The 21,193-nt window shown below is 46.5% G+C and overlaps 1 protein-coding gene and 2 non-coding genes across 3 annotated transcripts; all 3 read left to right on the top strand.

The window, feature by feature from the left end:
- The first annotated feature begins 7,018 nt into the window (after nt 1-7,018).
- On the top strand, nt 7,019-12,549 carry RPS3 (ribosomal protein S3). The gene is made up of 7 exons (XM_001494844.7): nt 7,019-7,119; nt 8,313-8,443; nt 8,701-8,794; nt 9,236-9,330; nt 11,109-11,296; nt 11,757-11,953; nt 12,475-12,549. The coding sequence occupies exons 1-6, from the start codon at nt 7,090-7,092 to the stop codon at nt 11,948-11,950; spliced, it is 732 nt and encodes a 243-aa protein (XP_001494894.3). The 5' UTR covers nt 7,019-7,089; the 3' UTR covers nt 11,951-11,953; nt 12,475-12,549.
- Nucleotides 8,003-8,152, top strand: LOC111774509 (small nucleolar RNA SNORD15). Its single transcript, XR_002809507.1, has one exon. It is a non-coding gene; the product is annotated as a small nucleolar RNA SNORD15 (small nucleolar RNA).
- LOC111774508 (small nucleolar RNA SNORD15) lies at nt 11,499-11,643 on the top strand. Its single transcript, XR_002809506.1, has one exon. It is a non-coding gene; the product is annotated as a small nucleolar RNA SNORD15 (small nucleolar RNA).
- Nucleotides 12,550-21,193: the final 8,644 nt, after the last annotated feature.

The following is a 21,193-nucleotide window of genomic DNA, read 5'->3' as shown; positions in this document are numbered from 1 at the left end:
ATTTATTTCTTTATCTTTTTCAACATTTTTTATGAATGTGATCGAATCTCTTAATCTCAAGTTTGTGTACTGAGGAGCAGGAAGCCAATCCCTAAGACATTGGTCCTTGGAGATGGAGAAAGGTTTATTTGAATTGGCCAAAATGAGGAGGCGGGAGGATAGGTTCTCTCAAATCCACCTTAACAAGAGAAGAAAGAGAATTTTACAGAGCTAAGGGGCTTGGCAGGAGTTTCAGAGAAACAGAGGGGTGACCTCTGTTTCTTTCACACCTGATAAGCCCCTGGGCAGTCTGGCTTCTGGGTGTCAGTGGCAGCTGGGGGCTGGTTATCTGGTGATCCTTGAAGGCATTCTCATTCTTCTGCAAAACAAGCTCAGAAATCCTCAGGACCCTTGAGTCTCCCCTTAGGTTAAATAAGAAAACAGCAAATTGACAAGATTAACTTTCTTTTCCTCTATGTGTTGGGAATAAGGTCGAAAGGTAATCTTATTGAATATTTACAGTAACCCTCAGGTACCCAACTTAGAATTTTTTTTTTTTGAGGAAGATCAGCCCTGAGCTAACATCTGCTGCGAATTCTTCTCTTTTTGCTGAGGAAGACTGGCCCTGAGCTAACATCCATGCCCATCTTCCCCTACTTTATATGTGGGATGCCTACCACAGCATGGCTTGCCAAGCAGTGCCATATCTGCACCCGGGATCCGAACTGGCGAACTCCAGGCCGCCAAAGCGGAACGTGCACACTTAACTGATGCACCACTGGGCCGGCCCCTAGAATGTATTTTTTTTTAAATCTTTTTCTTAAACATCAGCACCTGAGCTAATATCTGTTGCCAATCTTCCTTTTCTTCTTCTTCTTCTTCTTCTTCTTCCCAAAACCCCCACCCCAGTACATAGTTGTATATTCTAGTTGTAGGTCCTTCTGGTTGCGCTTGTATTTTATTTTGTGAATCAGAAAACTATTTCATAACGGGGGGGAAGTCCTTCTTTTGCTCCCATTCATTCTGCTTGATGTGCCCATTGGTCTGAAAAATACTTATGATGCTTACCACACTGATTTCTTTATCTGTATCCCCAGTCCCAGCTCTGAGCTGCAGGGCCAGAGCTGAGTCAGATTCATCAGTGTCCCCAGGACCTGGCACAGGCAGTGGATCCAAGCAATGATAACAGATGCTAATTGAGCACTTACTGTGTTCACGTGCTTTACTCTGTGCTAAGCACTCTGCTTATATTAATTCATTTAATCTCACAACCATCCCATGGGGTGGGTTTCTTATCTTCATTCTATTTTACAGATGAGGAAACTTATGCAGAGATAACTCAACTGAGATAACGTAGCTAGTAAACAACCAGACCCGGAATGTGAACCCAGGCTGTGTGGCTCAAGTCTGTGACCTTAAACACTATACCACACTGAACAGATGCTTGGCAAAGCTTTGCTGAATGAAAAAAGTGAGAGTTTCCCCAAAGTATCATTCAGTCTGAAAGATGTTGTGGCCGGCCCTACGCAGAGATTTAAATCCACGCCCCAGCCCACTGTGTGCACCCAGCGGCCACATGAGCAGTTTGCTCAGAAAAACCTGAATAAGGTTAAAGGGCTGCTCTCACTGAGTTCACCTCTACTCATTCGTGGACCACTTGGGTCTCAGTTTATAGAGAGAAAGAGCATATTTGTGGAAGAGGGGGCTGTGTGGTCTCACTTTCCTGGCTCCAGGAACAATCCTGAATTCTGCTTGATCAGTCTCCTTCACTGTCTAGAGCTGATCTGGGCCAGGGTGGTGTCCCAGGAACTCAACTGAGCGTGAAATTTAGCTCTGCGTTTCCTAGGGCCCCAGGCAAACAGGGAAACAAGATTGGTGTGTAATACTCCACATGCTTCCTCTTCTCCCTGAAACCTGTGACATTTACTAGGTGCCCACTCTCTGCCAATCACTGTACCCAACCGCATGGAAACAGAGACATGAGACATCACTGATGTCTGTGGTTGAAAGGGCAACAGCAGCGCTGTCCAACAGAAATATGGGAGCCGCCATATGTAATTCTAAATTTTCTAATAGCCACATGAAAAGAAAAGGCAAAAGAAACAGGCGAAACTATTAATGAGATGTTCTCTTTCTTCCTTCCTTCCTTTCTTTCTTTCGCTGGGAAAGGTTTGCTCTGAGCTAACATCTGTTGCCAATTTGCTCTCTCTTTTTTTTCCCTCCCCAAAGCCCCAGTACATACTTGTATATTCTAGCCATAAGTCATTCTGGTTCTTCCACGTGAGCCACGACCACAGCATGGCTGCTGACAGACGAGTGGTGTGGGTTGGTGCCTGGGAACTGAACCCAGGCTGCCAAAGTGAAGTGTGCCAAACTTTAACCACCAGGCCATCAGGGCTGGCCCAGAGATGTTCTTTTTTTATTCTTCAAAATTTGGTGTGTATTTTACACTTATAGCACTTTTCCAGACCAGCCACATTTCAAGTGCCCAATAGCCCCAGGAGGCCAGTGGCCACCATAGGGGAGAGTGTGACTTTACAGCCTGATAAAGAGAATAAACTTTTCTTTACCCTGAGCTTTCAGAAGAAAGGATTACAGGATTTGGTGTTGGGGGCTGGAACATTCACACGCTTCACAAATGGCCACATGATCAGAAATCCATAGAGGATGTGCCCCCTGCATTTTTCTATTTTTGTTTTTAATTTCACAAGTAATATGTGATTGTATTTTTATTATAAGAAAAGTCAAGCAATAAAATAAATTGCCTATTAACCACCCCAATACTGCTCCATTCCCAGAAGTAAGCTTATCCATCAGCTGAGTCTAGATCCTTCTAGGCATTTATATGCATATATATTTTATTTTGTTGTACATAAATATTATACAGTCCATGTTGTTCTGCAGCTTGGTGTTGTAGCAATATTTCTTGGTGCTCTTTTCATGTGCATACACAGATCCACCTCAGTCTTTTTAATCACTACATCATATTCCCTACTGAGGGCTTTTGGGTTGTTTTTAATTTACTTCTTGCACCCACTTCCATTTATATATGTGTGAGTGTTTTTCTGGAGTAGATAAAAAGGAGTGTATTTTCTGGGCCAAAGGGAATCTACATCTTAAATTATAATAGGTACTGTCCAGTTGCACCCAAAAAGGAAGCCCAGTTCACACCCCACCTACAGTATGAGGATGCTCATTTTCTCACACCCTTCCATGCACTGGATCTTATTTTATTTTTATTTTATCTTTTTGAGGAAGATTAGCCCTGAGTTAACTACTGCCAATCCTCCTCTTTTTGCTGAGGAAGGCTGGCCCTGAGCTAACATTGTGCCCATCTTCCTCTACTTTATATGTGGGACGCCTACCACAGCGTGGTGTGCCAAGTGGTACCATGTCCACACCCGAGATCCCAACTGGCAAATCCTGGGCCACCAAAGTGGGATGTGCGCACTTAACCACTGTGCCACCAGGCCGGCCCCTGGATCTTATTTTTATTGTAAGTAGTGGTATCAGAAACATGAGTCTCTTAGCAATGATACAAAAGCAATAAAAAAAATTATTTTGAAATTTATTCTATGTTATTCTTCTATTCATATCCAGAGACTCAATTCCAGGCCCAGAGTGAGTCATTAATCAATTTTAATCAAATCAATGAGACTATGATGACATCATCATGTCTCACTGGAGATGTCATTATCTAAAGTAAGTGACAACCAAATATCGTGGATATTATCCCTTAAGAGGCACCCTGGTGGAGAGGGATGGACTCTCTCTCTCTGTGAACCTAGTTTCCCTCTGCACTGGCACAGCCCCCCGGTTCTTTGGTTGGACAGTAGATAAGTTGTTAGCTTATATGGGGGGTCTTGTAAGAAAGAACATAAATCTTTGAACACTCAGCCCAGCTAGATGCTTGGAGAAGGTCCTCAGGGAAGGGAGACCCAGCCTGCCTGGGAGAGCAGAGGGCCCCTCCATCTTCCCAGCTCACTCTGAGCCGTGCGCTCCTAGGGCGGGAGGCAGGCGCAGCCACCCTCACTCACACTGTTTAAATTCTGTCTTCTTTTTGTCTGAGCTCCTCTAGTTGCATCCAGGCAAGTTAGATGCTTTCTATGAGATTCTACTGCACTAATCTCAAAGTGACTAAGCTATTCTCCAAAACTGTGGTCTATATTCGTTCAACTAGGGCAAGTCACACCTTCAATTTTTAGGAATTCTAGGACAGGACCTGTGTGACACTCATAGGGCCCAGGCATGTCCCGGGGAGGGGGCGCCACAAGACCATACATGTTCTCAGAGACTTGACCATCTCGTCAGAGTTCCAGGGACACTTCGGTGGCAGGTGGGCTAAACAGATTAGACCTTGTTTACATTTTGGATCCCCAGGCAGAGGGTAAGGCTCTCACAGTCCCCGCTCTTAATTAGAATTCAGTGTATTGCAACCACGCTTTTTACAGCATTATTTTGAGCAATATAATGTCTTCTTCTTATAATGGTCTTAGATAAAATGAAAGGCGTTATGATAAAGACAAAGGCTTCCTTCGTGGGCTTCCTCCTGCGACCAGAGGACAATATCCAGGCAGGCGGCCTCCCGGGGTCCCTGGAGAGGGACAGCAGATGAGCTGCCAGGGAGCCTCCAGGGGTGGGGTTGCCTCAGAGAACCTGCCATCATCTGATCCTCAGCTTTGAGTTTCCTCAGCTTTGGTTTCGTGAGCATCCCAGGTAAGCTATGGCCTTTGCAAGCAAATTGTATGAACCATGCTACCAAGAACTGATCTAAAACCAGAATCCATGCAGCCATTTGTTTATCAAACTTGTATTGACACAGAGCCTGAGCCAGATCATATCTTTGGCTCAGGATCTAATGAACAAAACCGGCTTGGTCTTGGCTCTCACGGAGCTTATGGTCCTCCAGTGGGAGAAATACATAAACAAGCTGTTTCAACCCAATGAAATGAGTGTTATGGGGGAGCAACTAAGAGAGGCTCAACCCTGGAGAAAGTTACATATTTAACATGAGGGTGGGGAAGGAAAGAGCCAGTGAGGAAGAATATCACAGGAAAGGGAGGGTACGATTGCTGGAGCAAGTCTCAAAGGAGCAGAACTAAAGTTGAACCTGAACACCCAGGAGAGGTTGACTATGGGCAAGAAGAGGGTCTCCCTGCTGAGCAGGGAGGGAGAAGGGAAGGATGATCAAGGATACATACAATTAGAGGCTAAATGAGAGGCAGTTCTTGTCTGTACAATCTACTTGGGGGGCAAGAGGTTAGGAGGGAGGTTGACTACTGAGAGTGAGGGGGAGGCTCTGATTTGACAAAGATTATAATAAGCACTGTGGGAGAATGAAGGGCATCTCTGAATCAGGAAGTATTCTGGCCCGAGCATGTATCCTGGATGCCCTCTCACAGCACCTGCCTCCAGAGTGAGGGCATAGAGAGGTCAGGCAGGCAGATACATCAGGGGTAAGATTTTAGCAGCCTGGCACCACTGAATTAACAGACCGTAGATCTCGATGAGGAGGGGAGTGAAGAGCAGAAGGAGATGACACAGGGAGAAAAAGTCTGTTCATGGGTTCCTCATCGCAGTGAGAACTGTCACCAAGCCGCTACCACAGGAGTCAGAAACTGGAGCATCGCTCCCAAGTTCCCCCTCAACCTCAATCCATCATCGGGATACATCGGGTCCACAGCTTATCCATCTCTTTGGTTCATCCACTTCTTCCCTGGTCCCTCTGCTCAGCTCCCCCCAGAACTCTGTCCGTGATTATAGGGCAGATCTTTGCATCAGAGTTATTTTATTGCTGGGGAAAAGCTCAAACGGCTTCTAGGACCAGACAACAAATGGGTGAAGCTGCCAGAGACCGTGGCACATTGAAAAGGCCTTTTCCATTTACCAGGGAAGGAGAGCAGTGTCATGAGGAAATGTGGGCCTGATGTTTTGCTAGAGATTTCTATATTTTAAGAATAATCTAGGGGGCCGGCTCCGTGGCGGAGTGGTTAAGTTCGTGCACTCCGCTGCCGCAGCCCAGGGTTCAGATCCTGGGCGCGGACATGGCATCTGCTCGTCAGGCCATGTTGAGGCGGCATCCCACGTCCGACAACTAGAAGGACCTGCAACTAAGATATACAACTGGGGGGTTGGGGAGATAAAGCAGAAAGAAAAAAAAAAAGATTGGCAAGAGTTGTTAGCCCAGGTGCCAATCTTTAAAAAAAAAAAAAAAAACTAAAATAGTTTTATAGAGAAATTTCCTTATTTTTAAATGCAAGCAAACTATTCAAAGTAAAATTGTTGTTGAAGTGTTTAGTGCAGTGTTCTGACGACTTTGAAATACATCAAAAGATGCACTGGTGGTTGGGTGGAGGGATGGATAGGCATGTAACAAAGCAAATAGCAGAAATGTTCATTGTAGCAACTCGGTGATGTGCAAGATGGCTGTGCACTGCACAGTTCTTTCAACTTTTCTGTACGCTTGACAAGCTTCATAATAAAAAGTGGGGAAAAATTTTTTTAATTGAAAAAGAATTGTGAGCCCATGAGCCACTACTTTGTGACTTCTTTACAAGTTGTAACGGACTTTATGAAAGTGGGGTGGGGTAAACGAGTTAATAATATAAAGGGCGTGGAACAGTCCCTAGAATATTAATAAATATTGGATATTATCATTTGGAACGAAGGAAATGGACACAGATTGGAAGAGCTGGGCATCTCAATGAATTTCATCGAGGGCTTTCGGTGAATTTTCATTACAGTGTACAGTGTAGGGACCAGGGTTCCACGGTTGATAAACTGTTGCTCTGTGAGCTTATGCCTGTAAATGCCTGTAATTTCCATCTCTGCGCCTCACGTTGCTCATTTTTACACTAATTAGTTTTGGATTCTAAGCTCCCTGGCTGTTCCAAAGTTCTCATTGATCTGCTACCTTTCCTGTTTCCGCTATAGGTGTCTCCATTACCTTTCTTCTCTTTCCTTTAACGCCTTCCTAATGTAAAAACTACATTTCCCATGAGCGCCCACAGGAGTCGACGTCGCGCAGTTCTTTGTCGTCGCTCAGCGTCCTTTATACCTACTTCCGCCCCCGAGCTACTTCCTTTCCTTTCGGCGGCGCGCGGCGGCAAGATGGCGGTGCAAATTTCGAAGAAGAGGAAGGTGAGATGCTGGGGCCCAGGTCCATGGGATTGCAGCCCTGTGCGCTTTATGGGGTTTTCGAGGTGCCGCCGCGAGATCCGCAGCTCCGTGCCCTGCCCTGGCAAGCGGCTTGGCCCGCGTGGGGTTCCCGAGGGCCGCGGATGGTGGTGGATTGAGCGCAGGGCCTGAGCCGGGCGAGCACAGTGTGGCGGGGGAAGGGGAGAGAGATTTCTGCCGGTTCCGGGCGGAGAGCAGGGATGTGCACCCGGCGCCCCCACTGCCCCGGAGAAGGCGTTTGTGAGCATTTACTGGTCAACAAGTAAAATTAGTAAAGGGGTTGTATTCCGAGGGCGCCGTGGCTTTGGGAAGGCCGGTAGCAGTGACCCCATTCCTGCCTTCTTACTAGTCGTGTCTGGGTGCGGCCTTCTGACCCCAAAGACCGCGATTGCAAGGCTGCTGACAATTTCTCCCTCCATCTGGGACCCGAGGAAAAGGCGTGGGCGAACTGAGGGAGGGGACCTGGGGAGGACACTTTCTCAAGTGTAACTTTGCGCCTTCGCGTGGGGAAGAAATGTGCAGAGTCCGTTTGCTTTAGAAACGCGCGGTTTGCCATTTGGGGTGTACGCATATGGCTGTTGAGATTAAATCCACACGCTTTTGTGAGTTAGGGTTTGCCAGCTCAGACACGGGTACGTGAAGTGAGGCGGGGTAACGTGGCTGCGGTTCTTCGGATGGTCCAGGTTGCGTCTACAAGGGACACTGCTTGCCTTCAGTTACCGTCTGTCCTTTTCTCTAGTCTCAAGCGTAGTATCCCTGCGGTGCCGAAGGAATCAGTTGTAAATGTACCATTTTAGAGCAGCTTTTTGTTTAACCTGTGTACATCTAAGTGCCAGTCTTAAAAACCCTTCAGTGAAGAGATGATGACGAGTCTGACTGGAGGTGTCATCTTTGTCCAGGAGGCCCCTGCTCTGTGCTGCGTTCTGTGGCGCAGGTGTAAGGGTCCTGGGTCAAAGTAACTTCCAAAAGATGACCTAGAGGCATTTGTCTGAGAAGGGTTGCTACCTTACTGTTGGAACGAGGGTAATAGGATGGATGGTGATGGATCGTTTGTTGGAAGTGTTGCATTTTGATGAGGGTTGCGGTGGCTGAAAGACCAGGCAGGAGAAAGTGAGCCTGCACCCCTGTCCTAATTTTGGATTTTCCTTTTTCCTTAGTTTGTCGCTGATGGCATCTTCAAAGCTGAACTGAATGAGTTCCTCACTCGGGAGCTGGCTGAAGATGGCTACTCTGGAGTTGAGGTCCGGGTTACACCCACCAGGACGGAAATCATCATCTTGGCCACCAGGTAGACGCTCATTTTCCTGGCTGGGTGTTGTCTATATTAAGATAGTTTATTCTGTAAACTTAAGGGGACAGCTAAGGAATTTGGCCTTAGCGAATGTGGGTTTTTTAAAACTGCATTTTTTATCTCACTCCAGTTCTGGTCATCCAAAGTTTATACTTGTCAGATGATTGTGAGTTTACTACCGAATATATGCAAGATTTAAAGGGACGTCTGGAATTTTGTGAGAGCTGTGAGTTGTCACTGTTTATTTTCTCCAGGACGCAGAATGTTCTTGGTGAGAAGGGCCGGCGGATCCGGGAGTTGACCGCTGTGGTTCAGAAGAGATTTGGCTTCCCTGAGGGCAGTGTAGAGGTGAGTGGTCCTGGCTTATGTCAGAGATAACTGTGGACCTGGAAATGGTTCTTTAGGGTGGTACTTCTAGAAACCCTTACTCTGAAGGCCTTGTTTATTCATGATTAATGAGTGTCGTGAATGGGTTGGTATCTTGTTGAAGTTTTCTTGATAAGCAGTGGGCGTAATGTTACAGGACTGTTCTGCTCACTTCTTGGTTCAGGGATTGTGCATTCAACTTGGGTATAGTAATGAGACACATAAAGGTTTGGCCACCCCCTCGGTGTCTGGTGTGGCTATAGGAAGAGGTAGGCATGGAGGGCAGTGAGGAATGGTGCAGCCTCAGTCACTGGGGATGTGCTAGGTGTGGCTGGTAGAGGCGCTTTAGTCCTTGAGATGTGAGTGATGCGTACAGTGGTGATGGTAACAGGTTTCAGGATGTGCCTTGTTTCCTTCTGAAAGCTGTATGCTGAAAAGGTGGCCACGAGGGGTCTGTGTGCCATTGCCCAGGCAGAGTCTCTGCGCTACAAACTCCTGGGAGGCCTTGCTGTGCGGAGGTAAGTGTCCTGAGACTTAATGGTCGTGCCCTTTTCATGGATCAGAATGCGGTGTGTCTGACATTTTGTTAATTCAGCAAATGAACTGTTTCTACATGGCAGGTTCTGCTAGTCTCTGAGGTTTTTAACAGTAAGATTTTGCCAGTCCGTGTTCTTGCTGAACTGACAGTCCAGCAAGGAAGACTAGTAAAAAAGCAAGTTTTTAAAGAGTGGTCTGTGCTACAATAAAGAAGTTCTGGGTGCTTTGGGAGCAGAACAGAAATAGAGTTCTCTAGGTAGGGTAGGTTAGGCCCCCCGTTGGAGTCATTCAGATCCATTATGTTAACTCCTCTGGGAACTATAAAGAGATAATACGTAGTCCTGATGAGAGAGAGCTTAAAATCAGTCACTTATTTCTGTAGGCTTTGTGTAGGGAGGAGCCATGGACTATAAAGGATGTGAGGTGGTTAGATTGGCCCTGGAGCTGGGCCTGCTGGAAAAGGGTTCAGCAGGCAGTTCTTGGTGCAGCTTGACTATTCGAAGTAATTGGAATGCCTTGCCGGGCCTGTGGAATTTAGTCAGTGCTTCATGCAGAGCCCTGGGAGCGTTTTCAGCAGAGGAAGGAAATGACAGCTGTGCTGTGGGCAAGGCCGTGTGGGAAAGACTGCTCACCTGGTTTAAATGGCAGCAATACCACTTTGAACGGTGATTCTCGAAAGGTTGGGCCCTGGGCCAGCGTGACTGCCATCATCTGAGGACTTGTGAGAAATAGAAATTCTAAATCTCCGCCCCGGACCCACTGAAACAGTGAGGGTGTAGCCAGCCGTCTGTCTTAACGAGTCCTCCAGGTGGCTTTTGCACACACTGAAGTTTGACTCTGAAGTTCTGAGACCTGAGCAAGTTACTGCACTTCTCTGACCCTTGGATCTCCTCTCTAAATGGGGATCAGCATACCACCTCCTTCTTGTGGGGGTTAAATGAGGAGCTAGGAAAGGGCCTGGGGCATGGTGGTGGGATTTAGTCCTTCCTTTCCCTGTTGAAAGTGCAGCCAACTCTCCAGTTAGTAGCTCCCAGGGTGTGAACTGATGAATGAGTTGGGGAGCGGGGTATTTTAAGGTTTGGCCGTTTTATAGACCTAGTAGTGTTTTCGCCCAGCACTCTAGTCAAGGAGCCTAAGTTAGTAGTTAGGGTTCCTTAATGAACATGAGTTTGGAGGGTGAAGAATGGTTCAGTAATCCATAAAGGGGCCACTCGGTGTCAGGGATACTTCTGGGCTCCTACTGATAACTTGCCTTGTTCAGAAATCCTGAGTTTGCGAAGATGGACTAGACTGGAACGGCCTGCTCCAGAATGGAGCCGGGGGGGCGGAGGGGGCCCTTGATGATTGTGAGTTTAAGAGTGCAGTGGTCAGCCTTGGTTGCACATTAGAATCTCCTGGGGAGTATTTTTAAATATGTATGCCTAACCTTTACCACCCCCACCATTTCCTTGCTAACTTAATTGGCTTGGCCTAGGCTTCTGGAGTTTTTTTGTTTTGTGTTTTTTAATTTTAACTTTCTTGAGTTGACTCTAACGAGCAGCCTAGGTTGGAAAGCACTTGGTTAGAAAGAACTTGGCGTGCATTCCCCAGGAATTAGCCTAAAGTTAGGTGTGATGGGAGTGGAAGAGAAAGGAACGTTGAAGAAGTGCAGATTAATGAGTCTTACTGCTTTGTTTTATGACACCGTGGGGCTGCGTAGGGTTGAGCAGTCCTGTCTTTGGGACAACGTGACGGCCTGTCTGTCTCTTACTCCCCAAAGGGCCTGCTATGGCGTGCTGCGCTTCATCATGGAGAGCGGGGCCAAGGGCTGCGAGGTCGTGGTGTCTGGGAAACTCCGAGGACAGAGGGCTAAATCCATGAAGTTTGTGGACGGCCTGATGATCCACAGTGGGGACCCTGTCAACTACTATGTGGACACTGCTGTGCGCCATGTGCTGCTCAGACAGGGTAAGCGCCTGGGAGTGCTTGCGGGTAAAGGTCCTTAGCGGATGGATGTGGTCTTCCACGCACACCTCAGCGTTTGGGGAATTCACCCTGGGAGTAGTGGAGCGTGTTTATACTCCCTGGGTTTGTTGATCAGCTGCGGTGAATTGCTGAGATCGGTCAGATCTGAGAGTTGGTTTCTCCTTATCTCAGCCACCTGTGTACCCTTCAGTGATGACACGATGACGAGTCAGAAAGGTCACATCCTGCTCTTGGTCCTTGTCAGTGCCACGTTCTGTGGTGCTGTGCATGGGTTCCTTTGGCAAAAGTGTCCTGTTCATTGATTGATTAGAGGCATTTGTCTGAGAAGGGACCAGACCCAAGGGTGCTTGAGTAACTTACTCTTCTCTTCCCTCTGCCCTATTCTGTTGTGTAGTGGGAACTGGTCAAACCACAGTTAGGTCCTAACTATGGTGTCCTCTAGGTGTGCTGGGCATCAAAGTGAAGATCATGCTGCCTTGGGACCCAAGTGGTAAGATTGGCCCTAAGAAGCCGCTGCCTGACCACGTGAGCATTGTGGAACCCAAAGATGAGATACTGCCCACCACCCCCATCTCAGAACAGAAGGGTGGGAAGCCAGAGCCGCCTGCCATGCCCCAGCCAGTACCCACGGCATAACAGGTATGTCTGTAGGGGCCCCTTGGGGTGGGATAGAACCCTATTCATTTGTCTCCCTGTTAATACTTGGATCCTACACTGTGGTAAGCACTTGGTGTATAAAAATTGGATTACGCTTGTGCCCTACATGGGAGAACACAGGTTGGAGCTGAGCCCATTTAACCTGGGATTCTCTTGGGAGGGATGTTTGCCTTTGGTCTCCTTATTTACGAAGTTCCTGCATGTACCACTGTTTGAAATAAGAGTTTCCCTTTATCGTCCACCGTTGCTCAAAAATTTTAAGGCCCTCTTGCTATTAGTTAGCTGTCTGTTTCAGAACCTCCCCCCGCCTCCCCCCCGGAGAACCGTAACATCAGGCCTCTCCTAGGCCAGGCAGCTCTGCTTTTCTGTTTCTGGGTCTTTTCTGTGTGTTTATTAATCTTCATGCAAACCGTAAGTGGGAATGTATCCCCATTCGGTAATTGAAAGAACCTGATACTCAGATGGAGTTTCTCTTCTTACTGTTGTGCTTTATTTGGTTTCAGGGTCTCCTTGGCAGCTGGATCTGGAGTCTGGATGTTGCTCTATAAAGACCTTTAATAAAATGTTTTTAAAAGATACATGGCCTGACCAGACTGTACGTCCGGTGTTCAGACTGAGGGTCTTGTCGCCACATGGGAGCATTACTTCATTGATTCTTAGGGCTGCCTGGCTCACGATGTCTGTGCTTTCCCAGAAATCCTCCGTTTCAGCTGAACTTGTGAGGCAAGGGCCAAGACAGGAGGACCCAAGCAGAGTTAACCAGGGAAGTATCCTGTTGGGGGGAGTAAATCTGGTGATGGAGAAGGCGGATTGCTAACAGAAGGCACCTTGATTAGCTCACCTGTGCTTCAGGGTTACAGGTGTGGAAGAGGTATTATATACTTAAAATGATTTTCTGTATTGCACATAGAAAATAAATACAATAGCTGTTACATTTTGGGTCATACTGTGCTCTAGGTGGCGTGCTTTAAATGCTTTCTCATTTAACCCTCAATGTCTCTAAAGCATAAAGCGAATTTGTGCCGTTGGTGAAGAACCTGAAGCTCAGAAGTCAATTTCCCTAAGCAGTGTAGAGCTGTGGTTAGAATTCACATTTCCATGTCCTGTTCTCTTAGTCGTTATACTCTAGAAAAGTATAAAGAATGTTTAATTGTCTACAGTTTCATCTGTCAATTTGAAGTGTTTTCTACTCATGTCTTTTAAGAGATTGGGTGCTCTTAGTTTATTCAGGTGAAACTAGTGAGGGGCAGGCTACAAAATCCTACAAGACTAATTAGAGTGAATTAATGAATTATGTTGGGAGCACACTGACAAATGTATCTCTGTGTGTGTGCCTCTTTTTAATAGAAACTTTGATGTCTGTAGTCATGCATCACAATGTTTCAGTCAACGCTGTACACGTATACCGTAGTGGTCCCATAAGATAAGTATTCATATAGTCTGGGTGTGTGGTAGGCTGTACCATCTAGGTTTGTGTGAGTACACTGATGTTCACACAGTGACAAAATCACCTAACAGCGCATTTCTCAGAACATGTCCCTGTCGTTAAGCGACCCATGGCTGTACTGCCTAGACAGTAACTTCTCACTGTTTTTGTCAGTGACAGTCTCATTAGTAGAGATAGTCTCTAGATTATTCTGTAACCACTGGCATTGCTAATGTGTTAATGACCATTTACTGTGTTCCAGGGAGTGGGTTCGTGTATTTGTATTATCTCATGGCCAAGAACCAGATCCTGAATACAAAAAGGTTTCATTTGCCCATGCTTCCCTTCACTCTGGTCTGCCGCATTTCCAGGAATGAGCTCTTAAGCCAAGGGAAGTTTGCTAGGAAGGGTTGAGAGGTGGTTTTGAGCAGACTGGCTGGTATTGGGTCTCTTCAGTAACAATGCACGTGGGTAAAGTGAGATTGAGGTTCCTTTGAATAAATGTGTGCCCACCCCCCAAATCTAATTTTATATAGGCAGCTCTTGTGCTATTTGGCTGCCATGGGAACTGGGCAAATTGATAAGGTTTTTTGTTTTCTTTGAGGAAGATTAGCCCTGAGCTAACATCTGCTGCCAATCCTCCTCTTTTTGCTGAGGAAGACTGGCCCTGAGCTAACATCCGTGCCCATCATCCTCTGCTTTGTATGTGGGACGCCTACCACAGCATGGCTTGCTACGTGGTGCCATGTCCACACCCAGGATCCAAACCAGCGAACCCTGGGCCACCGAAGCAGAATGTGTGCACTTAACCACTGTGCCACCAGGCCAGCCCCGGCAAATTGATAGGGTTTTATTTATCCCTTGTGGGTAAAATTCTTGGCAGTTTGCAGTTTTACTGAAAGTTAGTGTTGAAACTGAGCTCAACTGCTTTATTCCTGGACTCATGATGTAGTTCACTTGTGAGGAGATTGGTAGTGAAACTACAACTAACTTGAGCATCCAGAGTACTGGGTGCTGGAAACAGGTGAAGACAGTCCTGGTCATCTAGAATCTTAGCATCTAGTACTGCCATAGCCAGTAACAGTGCTGTGTTTAATTAGGCGATCTTTTGAATTCCTTACCTTCCTAATGAGTTGTCTACCAACCTTGGTCCACTTAAATCTGGAAGTCCTGTCTGTGGGATTCAGTAGTGCTGTTAACTGCCCACGAGGTGGTGCTGTAACAGCAGCTGTGCAGCAAAGCAGCAGCTTGGGCAGGAAAAAGCAACTCATGGAAGTAGGACACGGAAAAGTACCAGTTATTAGTGTACAAGTATACAGCTTGAATTATAAATGAACATCTTTGTATAGCCATTATTCAGATAAAGAAAGGGAGATAGTGGGATTTTTTTTTTTTTTTAAGATTTTATTTTTCCTTTTTCTCCCAAAGCTCCCCGGTACATAGTTGTGGCATGTGGGGTGCCGCCTCAGCATGGCTTGATGAGCAGTGCCATGTCCGCACCTAGGATTCGAACTGGCAAAACCCTGGGCCGCCAAAGCAGAGCGTGTGAACTTAAACACTCTTCCATGGGGCTGGCCCCCAAGGGTGGGATTTTTAAAAATCTTTTTACTTCTGAAAACCACATAAGATAAATGTAGATCGTCAGTGAGCACTTGAACCACAGCCCATCGAGAAATGCAAGAACCCTAGAGGAAGCCATCACCACCCCCCCCAGACTCTCCCAGTGAATGGTATCTCAGCTGTCCTTTTTTTGTGAGGAAGATTAGCCCTGAGCTAACATCTGTGCCAATCTTCCTCTGCTTTTATGTGGGATGCCTCCACAGCATGGCTGATGAGTGGAGTAGGTCCGTACCCAGGATCTGAACCTGTGAACCCGGGCCGCTGAAGCAGAGCATGCGGAACTTGAACCACTTGGCCACGGGGCTGGCCCCCTCAGCTGTCCTTTGTCACTCTGCCTAAGGTTCAAGATTCCAGGTGTGAACATCTGACTGGCCAAGCCCAGTGTCTGGAGGTAGGGAGAAAGATAGCTAGCCCTTTTGGCTTCCACAGTGGAGGTGGGGCCCAGCCTCATGTACAGATTCACAATGCCCCCTTTCCCTCAAGGCAAGGTGGTGATGCTGGATAACCAAAGCTTGTGAAATGGCCCTTGGAACCCTGGAAATAAGGCTATTGGCAACATGGAAGCAAGTGCCATGGCCTTTCATGGACTTTACACCAAAAGGCTGTTAGGCTCTGAAAAGTTAGGTTCTGATGGTTAGCATTCTTAGCAGCCAGTGACGGACCTCAAACAGGAGCTGGGAGCTGACTGACCAGCCCACCCACCAGGCAAGGAAAGAGCCCCTGCTGGAGTGTGAGAACTTGGGAATAGGCCCAGAAGGCAAGGAGGGGTTGGGGGCAAGAGGACATCACTGTTAGTCTGGAGAGCCAGGAGAAACAAACTGGTGGGGTCAGGACAATGGGTAAAGGTTATTTTGAGGGGGTTCTGCCACCAGGCAGAATCTGGGCTTGCAAACCACTCTTGCAGAAGCTGCTGGAGCCCACTCAAAGTGGTCATCCATGGAGCCTGCTCCCTGCCTCCAGCCAGGCGATCCTCCCCACTGCTGGCTGGGCAATGAGGCAAAGGCTCTGAGGACGCACGCCCTGTGGGAGCGTAGATACCCTTCTCTGCGGAGCACTTTTCAAAGAGGAGGTGGTTGGGGAGAAGCTGAGCTTTGCAGTTAGACTCCTGAGTTCAAATCCTGACACCACCACTGATGCGTCCAGGGTGACTTGGGACCTTTCTCATCCTTAGTTGTCTCACAGGGCTATTGTGGGAGTTAACGGAAATCTAAATATCAATACATTTCTTTAGTTTTTATTATTTAGTATATTAGGAGACATAACAGTTAAAGAGCCCAGCCCTTCAAGCCAGACTGGATTCAGAATCAAGTCCACAATATAGCAGTGTGAGCATGGGCACGTCAATTACACCTCCCTGCCTCCGTTTGCACATCTGCATGAGGAGTTCTTTGCACAGCGCCTGACCCATAGCAAGTGCTCCGTAAAGGCCAGCTATTACTACCTTCAGCATATCCTCTTGGAAGTAAGTCACTGAGAACTTAACTTCATGGTAATGGAGTCTCCCCCTCCTCACTGTAAGGGCCCTAAAGGGGCCCTGCTTTCTGCTTGTGCTGGGAAGTGGGCATAGCAGGGCAGGTATCGTTAGCCCCATTTTCCAGGGGGTGAATTTGGCCTTTTTCTGTGCCATGCTCCATCCAAGCGATTGTTTCTGAGCTCCAGTGTTGCTATGTATAAATGCAGCTGTGGTATGTCATAGTTCTGCCCACATCAGGAAAACATTTAGGTATCATTGAGAGTCAACATTTTCAACCTCAAAAGATAGTTTTTCTTACTGTTTTCTTCCTCGAGGAGGTGAGATTTTGATAGTTTATCTATGAAACAAACCATTTCCCTATTTGTCATTAATCAAAGCTATATTTGTAACTGGATAAGCAGCATGACTGCAGTTGGAAGGTAATTGTTACATGCCCCTAGCCTGCTGTGAACATCTCATGTAATTTTCCACATGCCTGTAATGGGCAGATTCCATTACACTACTGAACTAATTTTACAGCAGTTTTAATCAACCCAAACAATACATCTTAGGAGAATATGTGATTTCTCTTAGGCTTTGGACAATATTTAGAATATCTTGAGATCCCCACTTCTGATTTGAGAACAAGTAACATGAGACCCTAGGTTGGGAAGAACTTATCTGATCCCAAATCCTCATTTTTACAAATAACATGGAGCCCCAGCAGTTCTGAAATTCAAATGAAACCATTCCTCTGCTGCTCAGTCCTGTATTGTACTAACAGCTCAGCTGGCCGGGTGCACCTGGGCCTTTGTCCACCGAGCGGGAGTGCTGCTGTGATGGATTCTTCTCGCCCTCACTAGTGGGCCACCTGCCCCCACGACCAGCCTGTGCTGGGCAGCCCTTTATGCAGTGAGCCAGAGGAGCTGGAGTCCTTGAATCTTACATTGCCTTAGAGAGGGCAGGGTTCCACTGGCTTCAAGAGTATTTTTGTGGGGCCAGCCCGGTGGTGCAGCGGTTAAGTTTGCACGTTCTGCTTTGGTGGTCCAGGGTTCGCCAGTTCGGATCCCGGGTGCGGACATGGCACCGCTTGGCAAGCCATGCTGTGGTAGGCGTCCCACATGTAAAGTAGAGGAAGATGGGCGTGGATGTTAGCTCAGGGCCAGCCTTCCTCATCAAAAAGAGGAGGATTGGCAGCAGTTAGCTCAGGGCTAATCTTACTCAAAAGAAAAAAAATATATTTTTGCTTTTAGAGGGAGGGGGAGGGAGAGCATAGGCACAGCAAGAGGGCCGCTTTCCTCCCCGGGCAGGTGGACCAGAGAGAATTACCCTCAATATACCAGGAAAAACAGTCATCACCATTTACTGTCTGGGTCCAATAGATACCTCACCTTTTATATTTTAGGTCATATTACAAATAATTCACAGAAGTAAGAAAGGGAGAGTGAAAAACAGTTTTATAAACTTTAACACATACTAACAGCACAACATAATATACTAAAAACCATTGAGTTGTACTCTTCAAAAATACATGTATATGTGGATATCTACACACACACATATGTGAATTAAAGCAATCAATTTCATATTTTCCTTGAAGGTATATATAGCCAAAATGAGCGATGTCCCTTGAATGCAATGATGCTCTTCAACTGCCGTGTATGAAGCTGAAACGTATTCATTGTAACTACTGATTCTGCATTTCAAATACGTCTCTGATAGGCTCTAGCTTATCATTGCTTCTGGGATTTTTGTTTGTTTTCTTTTGCACTTGCATTGTCAACAGCAGTATTTTTTAAATTTTTTGATGGCTCATAGTTTTGTTGGAGAGAGTACAGGCACTTTGCTCCATAATTTTAAAACATTTTCATCTTTAGATTTGTAAAGATCAATTCAAATGACCAAATCAATGACTTTTTAAAAGTTTCTGCAGTATCTATTTCCCTCCAATCACCTCTGTACACAAGTGCCTTCAGCATGTTTCCACTTAATGAGCTGTAACAAACTATCAAGTAAATTTTGGGGCATAGGAATCATAAAAGATAAATATCGTCACATCACCTTTTAGCAAAACAGGATGGTCCAGGTTTCTTGGCATTTTTTTGTTTTTCCTTGAACTGGTTTTTTTTTTGGAGTTCATAATAGTTTACATCAATGTGAGACTTCAGTTGTACGTTATTTCTTGCCTGTCACCACATAAGTGCTCCCTTCACCCCCTGTGCCCACCCCCCACCCCCCTTCCCCTGGTAACCACTGAACTGTTTTCTTTGTCCATGTGTTTGTTTATATTCCACATATGAGTGAAATCATCTGGTGTTTGTCTTTCTCAGTCTGGCTTATTTCACTTAGCATAATTCCCTCCAGGTAGGATAGTCCAGGTTTTTGTCTTAAAATATTGTGTGACAGGGCAGCCCAGTGGCATAGCGGTTAAGTTCGCATGCTTCGCCTCAGCGGCCTGGGATTCATGAGTTTGGATCGCCAGCATGGACCTACACACTGCTCATCATGCCATGCTGTGGTGGTGTCCCACATACAAAATAGAAGATTGGCACAGATGTTAGCTCAGGGCCAATCTTCCTCACCAAAAAAAGGAATCTGATAAAAAAAAAGAAAAGAATATATATATATAGTGTGATGAAATCCTTCCTGTTGAATGACTTAACTGAATAATGACTTAAAATACCATATTTCCTTTTTGCTTTTAGAAATATATCGTTCACAGGCCAGCCCTGTGGTCTGGTGGTTAAATTCCCATGCTCCACTTTGGCAGTCCAGGGTTTTGCCAGTTCGGATCCTTGGTGCGGACTTGGCACTGCTCATCAGGCCACGCTGAGGTTCCCACGTAGCACAGCCAGAAGGACCTACAACTAGAATATACAACTATGTACTGGGGGACTTTGGGGAAAAGAAGGTGGGGGAAAAAAGTTTGGCAACAGATGTTAGCTCAGGTGTCAATCTTTAAAAAAAAAAGAAAGAATATCGTTCACTCGCCCACTCTTGAGTTTGAGAAAATTCATCTAGGAAAGACTGCTTGTGTGACCAGTTTCCCCATCATCTTTAGAGACTAGAGTGCTGCTGTGTCTGCATTCATTTTCCTATTTGTCTAAGAAGTGTGAGACGTCTGTCAGGTGTCTTCTCTTCTGTCATTACGAGCGGAGAAAGAAAAACCCCTTAATTCTCAACCAATGTCTCTATAGACTTCTCTCATACCTTTTTGAAAGATGATATACAGTACTTTGGGAAGTGCAATATGGAAACTGAAGGATGATGTAAATAGTAGTGGTTCTTTTCACTGTTGCGTCTTCCTTCTAGGCAATACCATCATTCTTCCATTTTCTTACCATCTTAGTCTTGTTTGGTATAGTTGGGAATAATTGATGAGTACTGTGAAATAATTTTTAGGCTAAAACAGCAAAGTTTTTCAAGATATAGGAAAAATAAGTTCATCAAGATCTCATAATGTATTTTGGGTTTATAAAGTCCATATGGTGATTGCAAGACAGAATGTTTCATTCTATTTTTTAAAAAATAAGTCAATTTTCTCATTGTTCTTGAAGCCCACTAGAAAGAATAACAGTCCTTACAAATAATTAGACCTCCTCAAAGAAACTCAGAAACTAAATTTGAGTCCAGTGGCTTGTGATGGTATACCAAGACTTAAGTCTCTGTTCTCAGCTGGAGAGAGGATGGCAAACCTGTGTGGCTAAGGGCTTAGTGCTCAGGACTTGGGGTCTGGTCTCTCACTGAACGGTAACAGTCCCTCCCATTCAGCAGGCAGCCTAGGGGTGAGGTGGGGCGGGGGGGGAGAGCAGAAGACTAGGAGCCAGGGAGACCCTCCATATATGTATGGTCTCTCCATCTAACCAGTAGTCCTAGGAAATCAGGACACTTGGGGTGCCACCTTTTGCTTGTGTTCCTGTGAGCCTCACACACCAGGGACATGAACCATGTCTCCACTCTTCCAGGTGGAGACCCCGAAGGGCAGGGACAGTATCCCACTGGGCTGGATTTCCCGTGGTGGAAATGATACATCTCCTACCTCTGAGCAACAGCTGGGCTGCACGCAATGCTCTTCTCAGATTAGCAGAGCCTGGGCGAGGCCACGTGGGGAGGGCAGCTTTGGAGATTGCTGGACCCACTTTGGAATCCTGGCTCTGCCATCACTCAACAGCCCGGTGACCTTAGTAAGCAAGTCACTTCACAACTCTGAGTCTCTGCTCATTTATGGGGGGGGAGGGGGGAAATAATACCTACCTCGCAGGTATTATGAGATAGAAATCCAGGAAACTTTGATTTAGCATGTTCTGTGGGAGGCCTTATTGTAGGCACTGGGGGACACGGAGATGACGCTGACACCTTTCCTGCCTCAAAGGACATCCTGTGGGTGTGTCAGGAGAGACCAGAGACATCACGTGTGAAGGCCTGGCCATATGTCAGGCGATGGAAGAGCGGCAGATAAGGAAGGGTCACAGGAGAGTGGTCAGCTCTGGGGTGGAGGCTGTCAGGCTGGCCTCGGGCAGGTGAGGGAAGGGCATCGGCACTGCATGAAAGAGCATTGAGGGCACAAATGATCATCATGAGGGAAATGGGGCAGTCTGCTTGGCACACAGGAAGTGCCCAGCCCAGGTGAGGCAGCCATGTCCTTAGGGGAGCTTGCCCTGGATTCGCCCCTGCTTTTCTACTCAGGCTCTTGCCAGGGTAAACAAGCAATATGGCACCTTCC

The sequence above is a fragment of the Equus caballus genome, chromosome 7 (genome assembly GCF_041296265.1).
Source record: "Equus caballus isolate H_3958 breed thoroughbred chromosome 7, TB-T2T, whole genome shotgun sequence".
NCBI classification, from domain to species: Eukaryota; Metazoa; Chordata; class Mammalia; order Perissodactyla; family Equidae; genus Equus; species Equus caballus.
This window is presented reverse-complemented; position numbering and strand designations above follow the sequence as displayed.

Coding starts and splice junctions, on each gene's coding strand:
- RPS3 (XM_001494844.7), top strand. CDS start 7,090: ATGGCGGTGCAAATTTCGAAGAAGAGGAAG. Junction 9,331..11,108: donor GGAGGCCTTGCTGTGCGGAG/GTAAGTGTCCTG, acceptor TACTCCCCAAAG/GGCCTGCTATGGCGTGCTGC. Junction 11,297..11,756: donor CCATGTGCTGCTCAGACAGG/GTAAGCGCCTGG, acceptor GGTGTCCTCTAG/GTGTGCTGGGCATCAAAGTG.